General features: G+C 37.5%; 1 protein-coding gene across 2 annotated transcripts in view; it reads right to left on the bottom strand.

Moving 5' to 3' along the window:
- LOC123315255 (early growth response protein 1-B-like) overlaps positions 1 to 8984 on the bottom strand; it is a 28359-nt gene extending 19375 nt beyond the window's left edge. The window contains exons 1-3 of one of the 2 annotated variants that reach the window (XM_044900879.1): positions 8461 to 8984; positions 5302 to 5568; positions 5185 to 5241 (exon numbers count right to left, since the gene is read on the bottom strand). In XM_044900879.1, the coding sequence (XP_044756814.1) occupies positions 5185 to 5241; positions 5302 to 5551 (307 nt within the window). In that variant the 5' untranslated portion in view covers positions 5552 to 5568; positions 8461 to 8984. Of the gene's footprint in view, positions 1 to 5184; positions 5569 to 8460 lie in introns of both variants that reach the window. The other variant, XM_044900878.1, reaches the window with a different exon arrangement.
- Between the last annotated feature and the right edge of the window lie 8172 nt (positions 8985 to 17156).

Here is a 17156-nt window from a genome sequence, read left to right as displayed (position 1 = left end):
TTTTCTATTTATAATTTGACCCTTCCTGCTGACGTAGGTGAGGTAGATAACCTGACCTGAACTGGCATCAAATAAAATTTCCTTTATCCACCCACTGCAGAGTTCACATCATTATTTGAAATATTATGAGTTTTTCTGTTCGAAAACCGGGCCTTAAATCCGATCTGATCCAGAAATAATGAATCAGATTTCAGAATGTATAGCTAGAAGCGGAGGGTCTGTTTTTTCCTTGCTAAATGGAATGCTATACGAGCAGTTTTCCTTGATTGTCAAAATTAAACCGGTCAATGATCTTGGAAGCAACCACTATGATAGTATGAACCCAAGAAAAATATCTTTGTTTATTGTAATTACTCAGATATTGTTACTGAAATACATTAATCACAATTTTTTTTTAACCTAATTGATATTTAGGACAGAAAAAGTTTTATAATATGCGAGCTTTGTTTGAATCATTGTTATGAAATGCTCATCGAAATGAGAGAAACTTTGAAGCAGATGATGTCAAACTTATTGGATTCTCATGTTGACAAAAAGGTCTTCAAAATGATGAAAGTAAGTACCTACGTAAATTGGTAATATGGGGCAAATTAAAAATAAGAATTGCTTGGAATACAGAGGGAAACAGATTATTTTATGTCAGGATAATGAAATTGCTGTTGAGATAAATAGGAAAGACTAGGTGAGTGATATTCCCCATTTGAAAAGTCTTTCTATTCTGATTTCAGCAAATTTAATTTTTTCTCATTCAATCTGTGCGTTTTTGGGATATTCAAATTTAAGTTTTGTAAAGAATTGGTCATTTCGTTAAACATGCTGTGTGAATCAATTAAATTTTCACTAATTTATTTCATGGTTTCGACGATAATCCTTAACTGCCATACATCATACTTACATCGAAATATTACTGTTTGTTTATTTTATTAACATAATAAAGCTGACACTGAAGAAATTGAAATAATTTCTTCATTTTCCGAAAATAACCAGTGGGGGAACCGTATACAGCAGATTCATCATCGAAATTGTAGAATAAATTAGTGAAAATTTGATACATTTGAACAGCCTGATACTTGTAGGGAAAACCAACGTTGCTTGAATGAAGAAAAAATTGAATATGCTGAACTCAGAAGAGAAAGGCCCTTCAGATGAGGTATCAAAATATATGGGTTGGGGTTGTAGAGATAGGGTTTTGAATTTGGTCTAAGAAAATTGTCACCCTGGAATCAAAAACCGTAGCGTCCGAGCGTTTTCATACAGGGTGAGTCATTGACTCGTACAAATATTTCAACAGATTCTTGAGGTCAAAAGGAACACTTTTTTCCTATACCTTTTTTCCAGATTCGGACCTGACAAAAAGATAAGGTTTAAATTTTCATAATGAGCTGTGCCTTCAGAATAACTAGCTGAATCTGTGACACTACACATCTGTGGATCTTTTAAACAGAGTTGTCTTCAGCCAAAGTACCCAATTTTTCAAATTTCACAGATACTTTTTAATTTTTGAACATCGAATTACTCGAAAACGATGCATTAACGAGAAAAGTAGAAGAACACTTTGATTTTACAAAATGTTAAAATATTCATCAGATAGCGTCCAACTTAGTTTCAAGAGTTGGGTCATTTGGATTTTTGGTAGTTTTACATTACGTTATGGTAATAATGAGAAAACTGGAAGACGTGGTTGATATCTTGTGTTGAAAAAAGACTCATCGAATAAATGAAAATCTGTATTGTAAAATTCATTTCATTCAATAAAACCGTTTGTAAAAAAGAATTACAATTAACATTCTCTTTTGGTTTTTCAACAGCCTGTATCTTTTAAACCGATTCGGAAAAAATGGTAACGAAAATTAGTGTTCCTTTCGATCTCAAGAATCTACTGTTAAAATATTTGTACGAGTCAAAAACTCACCCTGTATAATTCGGTTCTGCCGACCTACAGAGCCGCTGCTTCGTTTTCAATGGTCCACTCTATACAGAGTGGACCATTTGTGAAATACTTCATATATGATCAAAAGGAAAACATCTAAAGAATTGTTTATTTGAAATTTTTTTTGAATGAACTAAAGTTTAATCTACCCTTCACATTATTTCAGGAAATCTCGTTATCAATATTATCAGAGAGGTGACGTATTACCATCAGCCCTAACAAAATTTAAAAAGCGCAAAATTCTTTTTCTACGACTATTCATCAATTCTGTCAATCGTTTTTGCGTTCTATACTTTGGGACTTATCATCATCGAAGGTATTGATTTACATAATAATAAACACATTCAAACTCGGGAATTGACGATAGTCGTCAACGTCAGATGCATACTCATTACTCAATTCGGAAAAGCACAGAAAAGCCTCAGATGTTTTCCAAATATTCACTGGAGATATGGCGTACATCATCGACATTTTGGGGTCATGCATTTGCTTTAATGTATGTCAGTTTCTGAATTCTCTGGAATTTTTTTTTGCGAATGATGCTTCAAAAGCGGACTTTTCATTGCACTTGCAGAGCAGGGAGAAGGCAACATGTCGTTGAAAAAAAAAACTATTAGAGGAGAAAACAAGATAAAAATGAAAATAAGTGCTGTTCCTTGTTCTCAGATTCTCCCAGAACAGAAATTCACAAATCCTAAAAAACCGGAATAGCAAGCAGATGAATCAGGAGATTCATTCAGCTGAAAAAAGAAGATCAAATAGCGCTTCTTATCCTCCCCATCGTGTTAACATCGAAAAGAGAACACGATCACAGCGAAGTTAACAAAGGTTACACAATTCGGCATCAGGTATCTGGAGTAATAACCAGAAATAACAAGCATCATCCCATTTCCTTACAGAGTAATTGAACGAATACAAGGATGACGTACCAACAAGCGTTGGCGAAATGTGGGCTTAATCAGGTGTGATGCAAAATACGTAGAGGACTGGCTTTACAGTTAGTCCGTACAGTAGTTCCAAAAATGGAATTTGAAACTAGACGGCTAGTTTCATTTCTTTACAGATTATAGCGAAATAGGCGCCAAAGTTTTACGTAGGTTTCTCAAATATCAAATGAATCAGGTGAAGTATCATTGAGATAGATAATTCAATAATCGAAGATTGTTAGCAGTGACTCTTTCTATCTTCCCTGATATATTTTTTTGTTTGAAACTAAAAAACAATGGGATATTAGCAGAAGAGTATTTGTGGCTGATGTGGCGTAATTTGAACTCACTTTTGTCTAAAGGAAACTGGTCAAGCAGTGTCTATTTTTCGTGCTCGATATCACGACATAACGAAGTTGTCGAATTTGTATGATAGATGATAACGATGTGGCCAATATGTCCATATGGTTGCAACAAGTTGGTGCCACTATCACCTAGTGAATAAATTCAATTTCTGATATATATTTTGTGGTAGGTACCTACTCACTCGTTTCGTTACCAAGAATTAGCAGCCTATATCATGTGGTTTAACACACATACATTAGGTACTGAACCATTGAAATACAACCACATTTATTCAAAATGGTCATGAAGAATTTCGAAGAAAGATATGAGCAAAGCCAAATAGGCCATTTGTATTATTCCAAAAATAATCCTCTTCTATGACAATCGGAGACTAAAAGCTTTGTTCTCTATATTTTGTTGACCCTTTACAACTAGTTGAAATAGTCCTAGAAGTCTTCTTCCCCTGAGTCGATGAGTTCCATATCTGAAGAACCAAGTGGAAAAGTTTTGAACGGGGAGGACACAAATTTCAACTTTCACAACTCTTACTTCACCTGATCGATGGTAGTATGAGCTAATTTAGAGTGTTCGAAAGAAGCTCTATTTATCCGAACTGCTGCATTTCGCCAGCCTCAAAAAAACCATGCTCGGGTAACAATCTCATGCCTGGAGACATATGGAAAAAGCTCGAGGAAGATTTTCACCAAACGCAAATGTAGAAAAATCCACGGTTACAGAATAAACTCCTAGATACTGATGTTTTATGTAAAATACAGGTAAACGTCCAGTTGACAAAAGTGAGGCTATCACCAATCACGGATAGGACTGGTTGGTATAGCTCGAAGAGTAGTGTTTTTTGGCTCCGGTTTTCATGAAATTCAATTGATTATGGCGTTTTGAGGTGAATCAGTCAATAAAGGAGATACACTCCCTTGATACACTCCTTGGCCTACTAGTAGAGTGAAACCTTTTTAAGATAAGAGAGAATTTCTACCATTTCCACCATTGCTTTCAAATTTTTTCTCATTCCTTGAGCAAAATTTGTTTCACTTGCCAGTGGAATACGAGAATCCATTGAATGAATCTCGATTTTCATGTTATTTCAATTGTATTCCATTTAGGAAGTGGTTTGAATAAGAGTACTCATTCTAGTAATACTTCTTCGGTGGCGATATGCACTAGGTGCTGACTCATTCATCAATTACTTCAATGAACGAATGTTTTCGATCGATTTGCATTGTTTTCTCCAGTTTTGTTTCGAAATTTTCGAATCACATCAAAATATTTAGTTTTTCTGAATGAGAACAAAGAATCGACGAAAAATTCGATTCTGACGTGATTTCATCTGCGATTTTCTCAAGCTCAAAGCCAATTTTCGAGCAAACTTCACTGTTAAGTGAAGTAGTCTGGCTTCATATTCTTTTTGGATTATTTCTGCCAGTTTCGCCCAACTAAATCACTCACAATTGAAATATGGACCAAGAATTTTTAATCATTGAGAGCAACCAAACCTTCGAGACCAAATAATTCGAAAATAACATTTGCGAGAAATGATATCTAAGCCCAAAAATTGTCATTTCTCACGATATCCTTGCTTGTCAGTATTCATTAGCATTTTTCACAAAAGTTTTTTCACAATATGAGTACCTATGCATTTTCTTAACACTATCGCCAATCTTTCAACCATCAGAGAATTCTTACCATAGAAGTAATATGGTAATATTACTGTGAGCAATACCCATTCGACTCATATAGAGAGAAGAGTAGAGTTTTTTTGGCCTCTGTATATGAGAAATTCATTTCATAATGTTTCCTTAAGGAAAATCAGCCTGTGAAAATTGATATACCGAAAAGGTGAATCTTCTGGCCTACAAGTCAAAGATAAGACCAGATGGTAACATTATACCAGTTGTCAAACATCCTCTAGTTCACTCTGAGGAGAATTAGGTATATCATAAAGATTAAAAAAAAAGGCATGACTACCTGATGCAGAGGATCCCGCAAACCACAGAGCAACCAAATCGTCAACAGTACTGGTAGTCGGCAGCACCGGCGCATGATGGTGCTGATGCAGCTGCTGATGCTGATGATGGTGATGGTGCCCACCATATCCACCATGGTAATAGGCGCTCGGCGGAGGTACGTAGCTTTGAGGCTCCCCAGCACCTCTGCCCCTTCCACCGCTGTCCAAAAGTAGCTGTTGGACCTGCAATATATCCACGAATTCTTCCACCGCCGAAGACGATGCAGATCTTCTCGGTTGGGAAGATGATGGAGGCCAGTTGCGTGACGTTCCCTCACCTGTGCTGCTATCCTCGCTTTCCCGATGCATCGTCAGCATGGTCAACATCTTGATAAAAGTAACACCTGGAAAGAATTGAGGCTGTCATTACTATATTCTTTGAATCTAATGAATTGTTAGAATGAGAGACAATTTTGATTAAATTTGGTTTAGAACCTGAAGATGCTATTGACACCGAAACGCGTGTAGTGGATAAATCATTCATCCTAGTGAGAATCATGTAATTCAGTGAACAGTTTCTAGTTTGAATATGAATTTGAATCAAGTTTTAATCAAGTGTCAACCATATCAATTCAATTAGCAAATTCCTCAAACTGTTGAAGAGGATGGAAAAAATAACGATAAACGACAACAAGGTCCCCCTTTCGATGTTCTGGAAAGAGCTAAAAGTCAGGTTTCCCTTGCTCGATCAGACAAGGACAATAAGACGAATCATTAAATCAAAACAAGGATAACAAAGATCGAGAAAGATGAAAGAATTCATGAGGATTGTACGAAAGCGCTGGCAGGCCACACAAAAAAAATCCGAATGTATAATTACGACTTACTAAGTCAGTATTCTGAGTTACAAGTCGAAATTCTGAGATACAAGTCGGAATTCTGAGTTACAAGTCGGATTTCTGAGATACAGGCCTCTCGCGAGCACTTTATGGGGATTACTAAGGACTAATGGCCAGTTTCATAATAAAACTTAAAAAGAAGACTTACAAGTCGGAATTCCGACTTGCATCTCAGAATTCTGACTTGTATCTCAGAATTCCGACTTGTATCTCAGAATTCCGACTTGCATCTCAGAATTCCGACTTGTATCTCAGAATTACGACTTGTTTCTCAGAATTCCGACTTGTATCTCAGAATTACGACTTGTATCTCAGAATTCCGACTTGTATCTCAGAATTCTGTCATGTATCTCAGAATTCCGACTTGCAAGTCAGAATTCTGACATGTATCTCAGAATTGTACATTTGGAATTTTTTTTTGTGTGGCACTTCAGCGCTTTCGTACTATTTCTCTCATAATATGGAAGCAAAATTCCAGAAATCATTTTGTTGATCACAAAATTCAATCGGTTTACGTTTTTTGGATGTTACATTCAAGGAAAAATGTACTAGATTTCTCTATATCTTCCCCATCGTCGTCCTGACAGTAATCTAGAGACAAGAGAAGAAGAAGGCCAAATTTTTTACTCGAATAAAAACAGTCGAATGCTGACATTTAACGAAAATAAGGAGCAGGAAATAGGTGGAAAATGGAAAAGAACTGTCGCTATCCTATTTTAGTTAAGCCTTGAGTTTTTTTGGCTACGATTTACTGGCGGAAGAAGAGGAAATTACTTCCTTATTGGATAGTCGAGTCTGGCGTGGAGTTTTTGAAATTTAAAGAAATGTCACGAGTGGAAATTGGTCGCAGAATGAAAAAAAGCTGTGGGGGTTTCCTGTTTCTTCTCCTCAACAAGCAAAAAATAATGAAGGAGCTTTATTTAGAGACCAGTTTTTTGAGCGGAACTAAAGAATTCGGTTAGATATATAAGGAGTGAAAATTGGGAGAAAAATCTTGTGATTCACAAATGACAATTGATTGAATGCCAGACGTTTAACTTGAACAAAATTTGAAGCAGGGGTGGAATAGGTGGATAACTTTAAGAGAAAAATGGAAGCTAGTGAAACATGAAGAAGTCTATTAGTGTTTACTGAAGGTTCGCCTAGACTGTTCCAAAAAATCATTCGAAAAAGTATCACAGCCATTTTCACATCGAGTTTATGGAGTTAATTCAATATTAGGAGTGAAAACCAGAAAAAAAGGCAACATTCATTGAAATTATCCCTTATTATTCGAAATATCCGAAATTTGTTTTTGTTACGATTCAAAAACGAAAGGGGGACAATGAAGTGAAACAGGGAATTTAGAAGAATCCTAGCCAGAGACAAACAGAGTAATTTTTGAGTAAATCTGTTTCTTTGAGGGGTTACAATGAATGGAAAACTTGTGGAAAAACCATCTTTGCAGATTACAAAGTGTGATTTCCCTGTACTTGTACGGGAAATTGAATTTCTCACTGGCAACTGGCACTTGTTGGGAAAACGACTATTTTATGCCTTTTTTCCAACAATATCATTGAGGTCCTAAGTTCAATTTCCTTTTTTAGGTCTAGAAGATGGCTTTTGAAGAAAATATAGGGTTTAAATCAGGCGGAAAAGCTGCTGATTTTTCCACAGTTTGTCTATGCCTTAGCTTTCTGTTGGTCTAACAGACGATTAATAACATGAAAGCGAGGAATTTTTCCTTCCTCCTAATTTTTGAGTAAATCTGTTTCTTTAAGGGGTTAAAATGATTGGAAAACTTGTGGAAAAACCATCTTTGCAGATTACAAAGTGTGATTTTTCCCGCACTAGTGAGGAAAATTGTATTTCTCACTGGCAACTGGCACTTGTTGGGAAAAAGACTGTTATCTGCGTTTTTTTCCAACAATATCAATGAGGACCTAAGTTCAATTTGCTTTGTAGGCTTAGAAGATGGCTTCTGAAGATAATATAGGGTTTAAATCAGGCGGAAAAGCTGCTGATTTTTCCACAGTTTGTCTCTCCCGTAGCTTTCTGTTGGTCTAACAGACGATTTATAACATGAAGGCAAGCAACCTTTCTTTCCTCCTAATTTTTGAGTGAATCTCTCTATTTGAGGGGTTAGAATGATTGGAAAACTTGTAGAAAAACCATTATTGCAGATTACAAAGTGTGATTTCCCCGCACTAGTGCGGGAAATTGAATTTCCCACTGGCAACTGTTGGGAAAACGACTATGTTGTTTTCCCAACAATATCATTGAGGACCTGAGTTCAATTTCCTTTGTAGGTCTAGAAGATGGCTTTTGAAGGAAATATAGGGTGGAAATAAGGCGGGAAAACTGCTGATTTTTCCGGCGTGGAATTTGCGGGAAAATTCATAGGAATTATAGTCTTACCTCAACAACCAGTCGATTGCTGCTACGGCTTTTCCTCTTGCCATACCACAGGGCACAACACAAAACCAAAACAACCACAGAAATCAAACACAGATCCGGCTCGGCCCTTTAGAAGGCCGCATCCGCGCGAACTCAGGAGAACAGCACCAGCGTCGCGGTGCTAAGAGCGGCCAACGTCACCGTCGATATCGGCACTTGAATGAACCAACCAACGCGGCCTGCCGCGATTCAAACGGACCAGCATTAAGCCGCGGCTCACTTCTCCAAAGGTTTTCGAGCACCACGCCAACACGCGGCCAGCGGACGCCTCCGCGGTAGAACGTCGTCAAAGAACGATGACGTCACGGTACGCGTCGTCATGGATCCCCTTCGTCAAGGTGGATCTCTACGAAGTTGGGCTCCAGGTCGTGGTCCGTGGTTCTCTGCAAAATCCGAGATTTCGTGCGTGCCGGGGTCCTTGCCACGTTGCCGCATCTACGTCGTTTTCCGAGGGGTGCGTGGGTCGGCATGAATGAAGTCGGTCCTTGCTGAAATTGATACGGTGCGTTGGAGTTTTGATTCATCTCCGTGGAGTTGTATATAGGGCTGGCATTATGTTACTACGAAGGGATCGAGTGGGAGACGAAGGACGCTGCTGAATGAGGATTTTAAATCGTATTTTTCCTACTCCTTTATTGTTTTCTAGATCAAACACGAGAACAAAACGATTTCTTGGATGTTTTCATATGAATTGGCTTCCCTGGGGAGTCTCAACTGTCACGATGATGGCACAGCAATTTCTCCGGAATAATTCTCCGGCGAAGTTCTGGAAATCCACAACTTTTTCTGTAATTTCACATATTTTCGAAAGAATACTGAAAGCAGGATCAGCACGTGATTTTCTCTCCTATTCTCATTTTTAACAGGGTGAAACCTTAATTTCCAGTCATTTCTAAGACAATAGCAAAGTGATCCAACAATCATTTGAATATTTTCTCGGTGAAATATCTTCATATTTCGTCTTTTCCTCGAATTCACCACGGATTTGAAATTTGGTCCTTATGTGAAACTGAGCAATTTATAAATTAAGGACTGAATTTCGATATTCAAAGTTATTTTACTGTATTAGTTGGGGGCACAGTTCTTGTTCAAAAAGGAAAGGAGTACCTAATAGATGCAAATTTTCAGATTTTGAAATGCATATTTCAAAATATACACAGTAATATATACAAAAACTATAGACCTAAGAATCTAGAAGAAACAGAAACCTAACCTAACCTAATAATCTAGAAGAAACAGAATGATGAACCTCACCCAAATCTCAAAAATCATATATGAAAATCCAAATTGCAATGTAAATTTTTCTCGTTACTTGCTTGATGAAAAAACAAAAATCAAGTAGGGGGAGTCCGAGAGACTTGCTCAGGTAGGAGACTTGAACCACCTCAAATATTCCAATTCGCGCTACCAGTATCGTAAATAGCTTGCGACATACTCGTAACAAACAACTAAGGGCTGCTCCATTTTGGCCGCCATCAGAACAGTTCAGGAGTGAGAGGGTTGAACGTGATTTTGTTGTTTTACAACAACAAAGCCTTTTTAAAAATGGCTGTAAAAGTTTCAAGAAAACATCTATCGAATAGACCAAAAGAGAGTGCAGGAGACATGACCCATGTTATGGTCGGGAGACATTATCAGTGGTCCAAGTTTCCCGCGCTGAGCTTGGATAGTTTGCTTAAAAAGGAAAATTGAATAACAGAAATAACTATGAAAAAATATACAAAGGTTCAAAGAAGTAAAAAACATCTTGGAAATAAGTGAGAGTGACTCTGAAATAGAAAATATGTATTTCATAAGCAGATACATCTGATGATGAAAACCTTGACATAGAATATCGTCATTGAAAATTGTTTTCTTTCAATGTTTTTCCTGATTAACAAACTTATGGTCAAGTCTCTCTCGCCCCCTGTTCAACTCTCCCATGGGTTAGGGAGAAATGAGCCAATTTTCGATTCCTAAAAAAGAAATTGCTGTACTCAAAATATTCATCTCACCATCACTCTACTATTATCTATCGTTACCTATTTGGGCATGATATCTTCACGCAAAAACATGAGTTGCTACCATTTACAGATACAACTTGAGAGGTTTCAGAGTGAAAAGGGGTCCAACTCTCCCGGACTTCCCTTACATAAGAAACAGAATATCTGACAGCTATAGAATATCGAGAATTTGAGCAGGCGTTGCTCGAAAAAAATCATCTGAAAGACTAAAACTATTTTTAACAATAAATCCCCCTTTAATTTCTTCATAACCATTCGTTCACACCCCGTAGAATAACCAATCTATACTAAATATTTTTTTCAGGTAATTTTGAATGTATAATTTCCTTCCACCCTGTATTCGAAAATCACGAAAGTGAAAATAATCATTAGTCTACCTCCGTTATAGCCCACGTCTTTTATTCACTCTCGCTTTCCCTCCCCATCAATGAAAATATATACAATTTCCTCGGATGTTGCCGAATGGATTGATTTTTCTCGCGAAAATTTTCCAGTAGGTGGCTGAAAAAGGCGCATGTTCCACTGGCATCAATTGGGTTTGTGTAAAAGTGCAATACTTTGTCTGCTGCTGGCTGTTAATTACCAGTTATTGCTTATCATCTAAAAATAAGTGTTATCACTGAGCCATTTCCTCTATGATACGCTGCAGATACGTTTGAGGATATCAAACCTTAATAAGATGAATCTGACTGCGTGACATTATTTTCTTTGCGATAAAATGAGGACAGTACTCGTGGTTTTGGTGTTTGGGGAAGAGCTTTGCAACAGGAAATCGGTGTCCCTCTGTCTGTGAGATAATGCGAAACCATATTGGGCGGTCTTTTGCTAAACATTATCCGGTATTTGGAAAAACCGACATCCTGGTATGAAAATGAGAATGTCTACCTCCACCCAGAGGTGGATTAAATGCTGCGAGCGCCCTAGGCAAGCATACCTTTCCGGCATCCCTTTAGCAGCCATATAAAAATAAGCAGTGTGGTCCAAAGAAAACTTAAAACCTCGATTTTCTGACCTTGACAGGAAAATGTGGAAAATCTCTCTGACCCGTCAATTTCTGATTCGAGGGGGGACAATTTTTCTGCTCTTTGCATTCCCGCAACTGCAACCTCCTTGATTTTGAAAAGCATGAGGAGTGTTGCGATAGCTTCTTCTGAAAATCGTTTTGAGTACTATCTGACCCTAAAATTGAGCTTCAAAATATCCATCGATAATGAAATAACAGCGAAAATAGTTGAAGAGGCAATGTGGAATTCATCTCGAGAATATTATTCGTAGCCGACACATTTCAAAGGTATTAAATAGTAGTGGTTGTTAATTTTTCAACCAAAAAAATATTAATTTTTTGTCCCAAAAGGTAGCAGGATCATGCTTTTGATTTACCTTTGTCAAGAAAACAAGAATTCAAAATTATCAATGATAATCTTGTTAAACAACAATTGGAAGATTTTTAATTTTTACCTTCAGGCATAAACTTTTTTATGTTTTTGAAAACATGGTATAATTTTGGCTTATTTATTATTTTCACCGTTTTCCACCTAAATTTCTTTCTGTTAGTATTGCCACACTATCTTGCAGTGAATGCTTCTTAGCTTTTTCCTTCATATTGAGATTTATCACTTTCACCCACATTAGTCGAAATTGTTTTAGTTTCACTGATCATTTTATATTTTTACTAAAACTTACGTTTCTCTCTATTATTTGTTAGTGAATATTCTGAGTCAGAATCGAAGGCAAATGGCTCAGCAAACGTTCTGTTTACAGAAGAGTCAATGTCACTGATGGTAAAATAAGACCTCCACTTTGTGATAATCAAGAGTAGATATAGAAAGAAGCTGAAATTCAGTTCAAAGCTGATTGGAAGGGTGATGACGTAGAAGGTGGCAAGATCAAGTTCAATTGACAGAACTGGGACCGTTAGCAGTGGCGTATCGATAGATAATAGTGATATGTAAAGGGCAACTGAGCGACGTCATTTTGAGTTCGTCAGAAAACAAACAAATATGATTAAGCAAGAAATTTCAAGATCTTAAAATTTCTTTAATCAAGTCAAGAAAAAGTCAAGACAAATTTTTTTTTAATTTTCTTGATTTTTTCTCAGAACAAGACAATAAGTTCGTCATCAAGACAAGAATTCTTGTTTGGTCAACCCCTATGTAAAACCTACATCTACATCATCTCGAACTAAATCTTCGGCGACACATTGGTCACTCAAATAAATGAATGTAATGTAGGTATGTATAAGGACATTTATTTACTATTGACTAAATAATATATTTGGTATTTATCCCTGTCAGGTGGATAAATTGAATTTCTGCCTGAATAACCTCCAGAAGTTGCCAATATCTGTTGTTGCCCTATGAATCACCATGGATTACACTTCTGGAGCAACAGGAATATGTTGCCAGACTTTTAACTACTGTTGAAAATTCTGGCAACACTTGTTAATCCTGCCGGTTGCTCCGTCCATATTTCTTACGTTTGGCACGAAACCGACCATAACGTCATCTCTAAACACTGCTCAGGACACCGATTAAGGTAGCAAAAATCTCAGCGATTGTGAACAACGGTCACTGCGTCGAAATGTCGTCACTAGACCAGAACGTAACAAACTTGTGACGATGAGTCAAGTAACTTTTTCATTTCCGATCTGGTCGATCACAGGAAAATAATAGAACTAATGGAAATAGGCGATGAACAAGCAGACCCAAAATAAAACGGCTGTAAAAATAGACATAATAATGTAACAAGTGTAGGTTTCAGTCTGTGTGGTATTTAGGATATGATTGAAAATTGAATGTTTGTTTACTATGGACGATCATGGTCGTTTGGAAATTCGGAAAATTTAGCGAATCAGTGTGGGTATGCGGAATTGAATGAGTAAAAGTGAAAACAAGTTATTTCTAGAGATTGTTCATTATTTTCTCATAGGATGGGCTTTCTTGATCGCTGTTCTTCTTTCTAATGAATGAAATCATCATCATTGCTGTATCCCGTTAACGAGAATAAATCTACAAAAAGACATAAAAAGAAAAGAACAGACTTATAATTTCATAGGGCTAATTTCGACTGTGTGCCCTCCAGTGACTGAAGAGACCCAACCGTGACCTACAGATCCTTCCACACTCCGGGTATGGATAGTCACCAACCAGATCTGGCCGCCGCTGTATTCTTCTCGAGTCTCCATTATAACTCTACACCATAGACCTCCACTGTGACCTGTCTAGCGCTAGTTGTTCCCAGTTATGATTGGCATTAACTGATTTTAGGGATTGATGCAGTATATCCTTGAACATCTTATACTGGCTTCGTGGTTTTCGGGCTCCATCTGTCAATTCGCCATACAGAGCTATTTGGGTAGTCTTTTGTCTTGCATCCTCAGAATGTCTTGCATCCTCAGATGACGTTGTTGAGTTTGTTCAAGCTGTTCAATATGTCGCCTGTAGGGCGTCCAGCTTTCGCTTCCTTAAAGAAGCGTTGGGAGGACGACTGCTTTGTAAACAGTTGTCTTGGTCTTCAGATTGAGATCGTTATTTTGAAACACTCTGACCTTTAGCTTCCAGAATGTCCGTGATGCCGAATTGATACGGTTTTGTATTTCCGTGTCTAGGCTAGCCCTAGTATTTATGAAGCTTCCCAAGTATTTGAACTGCTCGAGCTGTTCTAGAGTTTCATTCTCCAGGCTGATATGTGTTTGATGGCTTTCTGGCGAACTTACCAGGGTTTTGGTTTTGTCGATGTTGAGTCTATGTCTGAGGCTTAAAGCTTCGTATATAGGTTTATAGATGTCCAGCATTATCTGTAGATCCTCTGAGCTGCCAGCGATAAGTGCGCAGTCGCCTGCATATTGAAGTTCCGTGATGAACTTTGAACGGGTTTTTTGTTCTGAGGCGCTTCAGGTTAAATAGGCCTCCATCAAATCTGAATCTTATTCCAACACCTCTTACACGCATACTCATGTCAGCAATCATCGAGACAGCTATGGCGAAAATATTGAACAGTAAAGGCGCTAACACGCAGCCTTGTTTTATTCCAGAGTTGGTTGAGAAATGGTCGGTTGTAGAGCCATTATGCTGTATTCTAGCGGTGTTGTTGGTATGAAGGCTTTTACACACTGCTAAGAATTTTTCGGGTACTCCAAGGCGTCCCATGATTTTCCATAGGGCTCTCCGATTCACCTAGTTGAAGGCCTCTCCAAAAGTTGGTGAAATTTATTTATTATTGTCTGATACTTCATTTCCTTGTGAGATCTTATTCAGTGTTTTCCACAGGATGGTAGGAATGTGGAGGTCAAAAAACTACTACCAACTAATGCCTTTTTTGACGTTTCGTGAATATATTTTCACTTCTTCAGGGCATTAGCTTGAAGTAGTTTTTTGACCATCCACATTCCTACTATCCTATTTATTATAACTTTTATCGCTTCTCTATCCCGATCTGAGTATTTTCCTCTTGTACTTCCTTATCCCTATTCCTGATACTTTCGGAGATCTAGATTTACTGAATCTATTTCAAGGTGGGGACTCACTGTGGTCTTGATTTCAATCCATGGACGGAATCGACTTACACCTCACTGAACGCAATTCCAATAAGTCCTCGCTCATGAATAACAGGTATATCCATAACACAGTTTCATTACGACGTTTATAAAGACCCTAATGCGCAGTTATTGGCGCTCTCTCGCTGACATAACAATTTAAAATTGTCGAACAACCGAGCGTACTAATGATCTGGGTGGAATTATTATCACACAAATTCTTCCAAAACAATCTCATCTTACTTCCCGGAACTCCAACTTCCAGGCAGGCATTCTGGCAGTTTGTAGTTCGTGATACTAGCTGGAGCAGATAAGGGTCGATGGAAATTCGAATCCTCTCTAATTTTAGCAACTGAGTAATATAATTACTGGCGAGAGAGTGGGGAGATGCATTCCATCAGCAGGAGATACTGATCTTTAATTGAATATTGAATGGGCATAAATTGCATAAAATCACTCGGTAAATATGGGTAGGTAGATCAATGTAAGAGCAAAAGAGGAATCGTTTCAGTTTGTGATAGAAAAAAATGGGGTTAATACTACACTTGCCATTAATCTCGAAGCATTTTCAGGAATGCTTTAGGGGACATAACTTAATATTTGGAAATTCTGTAAAGTGCTTATTGATATAAAATAGAGATATCTTTATAATTGTAATATATGCTACGAGGATATTGAAAAATTCTTAGCCTTGTATAGAACCAAACAAAATTTCAATGTCAAAATATTTTATTACTCAACATATTCTCCTCTGAATTGGATATATTTATTACAGCGAAACTGCAACATCTTTAGACCTTTCAAAAACAAATGTTTCTTCATGCTCTGCAAACCAGACCTCCACAGCTTTTATTACCTCCTCGTTGGAAGAAAATTTACGACCTTTTAAACTTTTTTTCAGTTGAGGAAAGAGATGATAGTCAGATGGAGCCAAATCTGGTGAATAAGGGGTGGTGTTCTAGTAATTCAAACCCTAAATCACGAATTTTTTCATGGCAACATGAGATTTGTGTGCAGGGGCGTTGTCCCGCAAAAACAAAACACGTTTGGATAACTTTCCGAGTCTTTTCTCTTTAATTTTTTCTCTTAGAGTGGCCAGTAATATCGAATAGTAATCTCCGGTTATTGTTCAACCCTTATCCAAAAAATCAATCATGATTACTCCATAGCAATCCCAAAAAACTGAAGCAAGAACTTTTCCAGCAGATTTTTGGACACGAAACTTCTTAGTTCTTGGAGAACCAGAGTGTCGCCATTCCATCGATTGTTGCTTTGTTTCTGGATCGTAGAAATATACCCAAGTCTCACCCATAGTAACAATTCGGTTTAAGAAGTCTACATCGTTTTAAATCGAGCACAGATCGAACGCGATGCTTCTACCATTTTACGCTTTTGGTCAACATTCAAACATTTGGGGATCCATTTTGCAGCAATTTTTCTCATGTCCAAATTGACGTGAACTATATGATGAACGCGTTCGTATGAAATATTCAGTGCTTCAGATATCCGCTTCAGCCCTATTCGACGGTCTGATAAAATCATGTCATGAACTGCATCGATATTTTCGGGGACTTTTACACAGAAACTGGCCTTCCCCATCTTCAATGGAAAATTTACCTATTTTGAAGCTTGCAGTCCAATTTTTCACGGTCGCATACGAAGGACATTGATCACCAAGGGTATGAAGCATATCTTCGTAAATCTGCTTACCTCTTAACCCTTTTAAATACAGGTACTTGATGATGGCTCGATACTTCAATTTTTCGATTTCTACAATTTCGGTTGACATCTTTTTTCTTTTAATTTACTGCGTAACTCTGGGTTTACTCTTTTAACCTCAAACTTCACACTGACACTTCTACTGAGTTATGGTTCATTGCTATGGTAACGCAATACTTTTTTATGCGTGGAACTGATGTAGGCTAACTAGATATCAATACATCCTCGTATCTGTCAAAAGGATCTGAAATTGGTTCAAAGTAAAATAAAAGTCGATACCCCCATATTTTCCCACCCTGTTTATATCCGAACAGTGACCTTCTTGTTCCTGAGAAGGCTGAGAAAGGTATCGCAATTACAGGAAACTGACGTCAAGTATTTGCCATGTTAGAGGCGTCGTA

The sequence above is a fragment of the Coccinella septempunctata genome, chromosome 6, assembly GCF_907165205.1.
Source record: "Coccinella septempunctata chromosome 6, icCocSept1.1, whole genome shotgun sequence".
Classification (NCBI taxonomy): domain Eukaryota; kingdom Metazoa; phylum Arthropoda; class Insecta; order Coleoptera; family Coccinellidae; genus Coccinella; species Coccinella septempunctata.
This window is presented reverse-complemented; position numbering and strand designations above follow the sequence as displayed.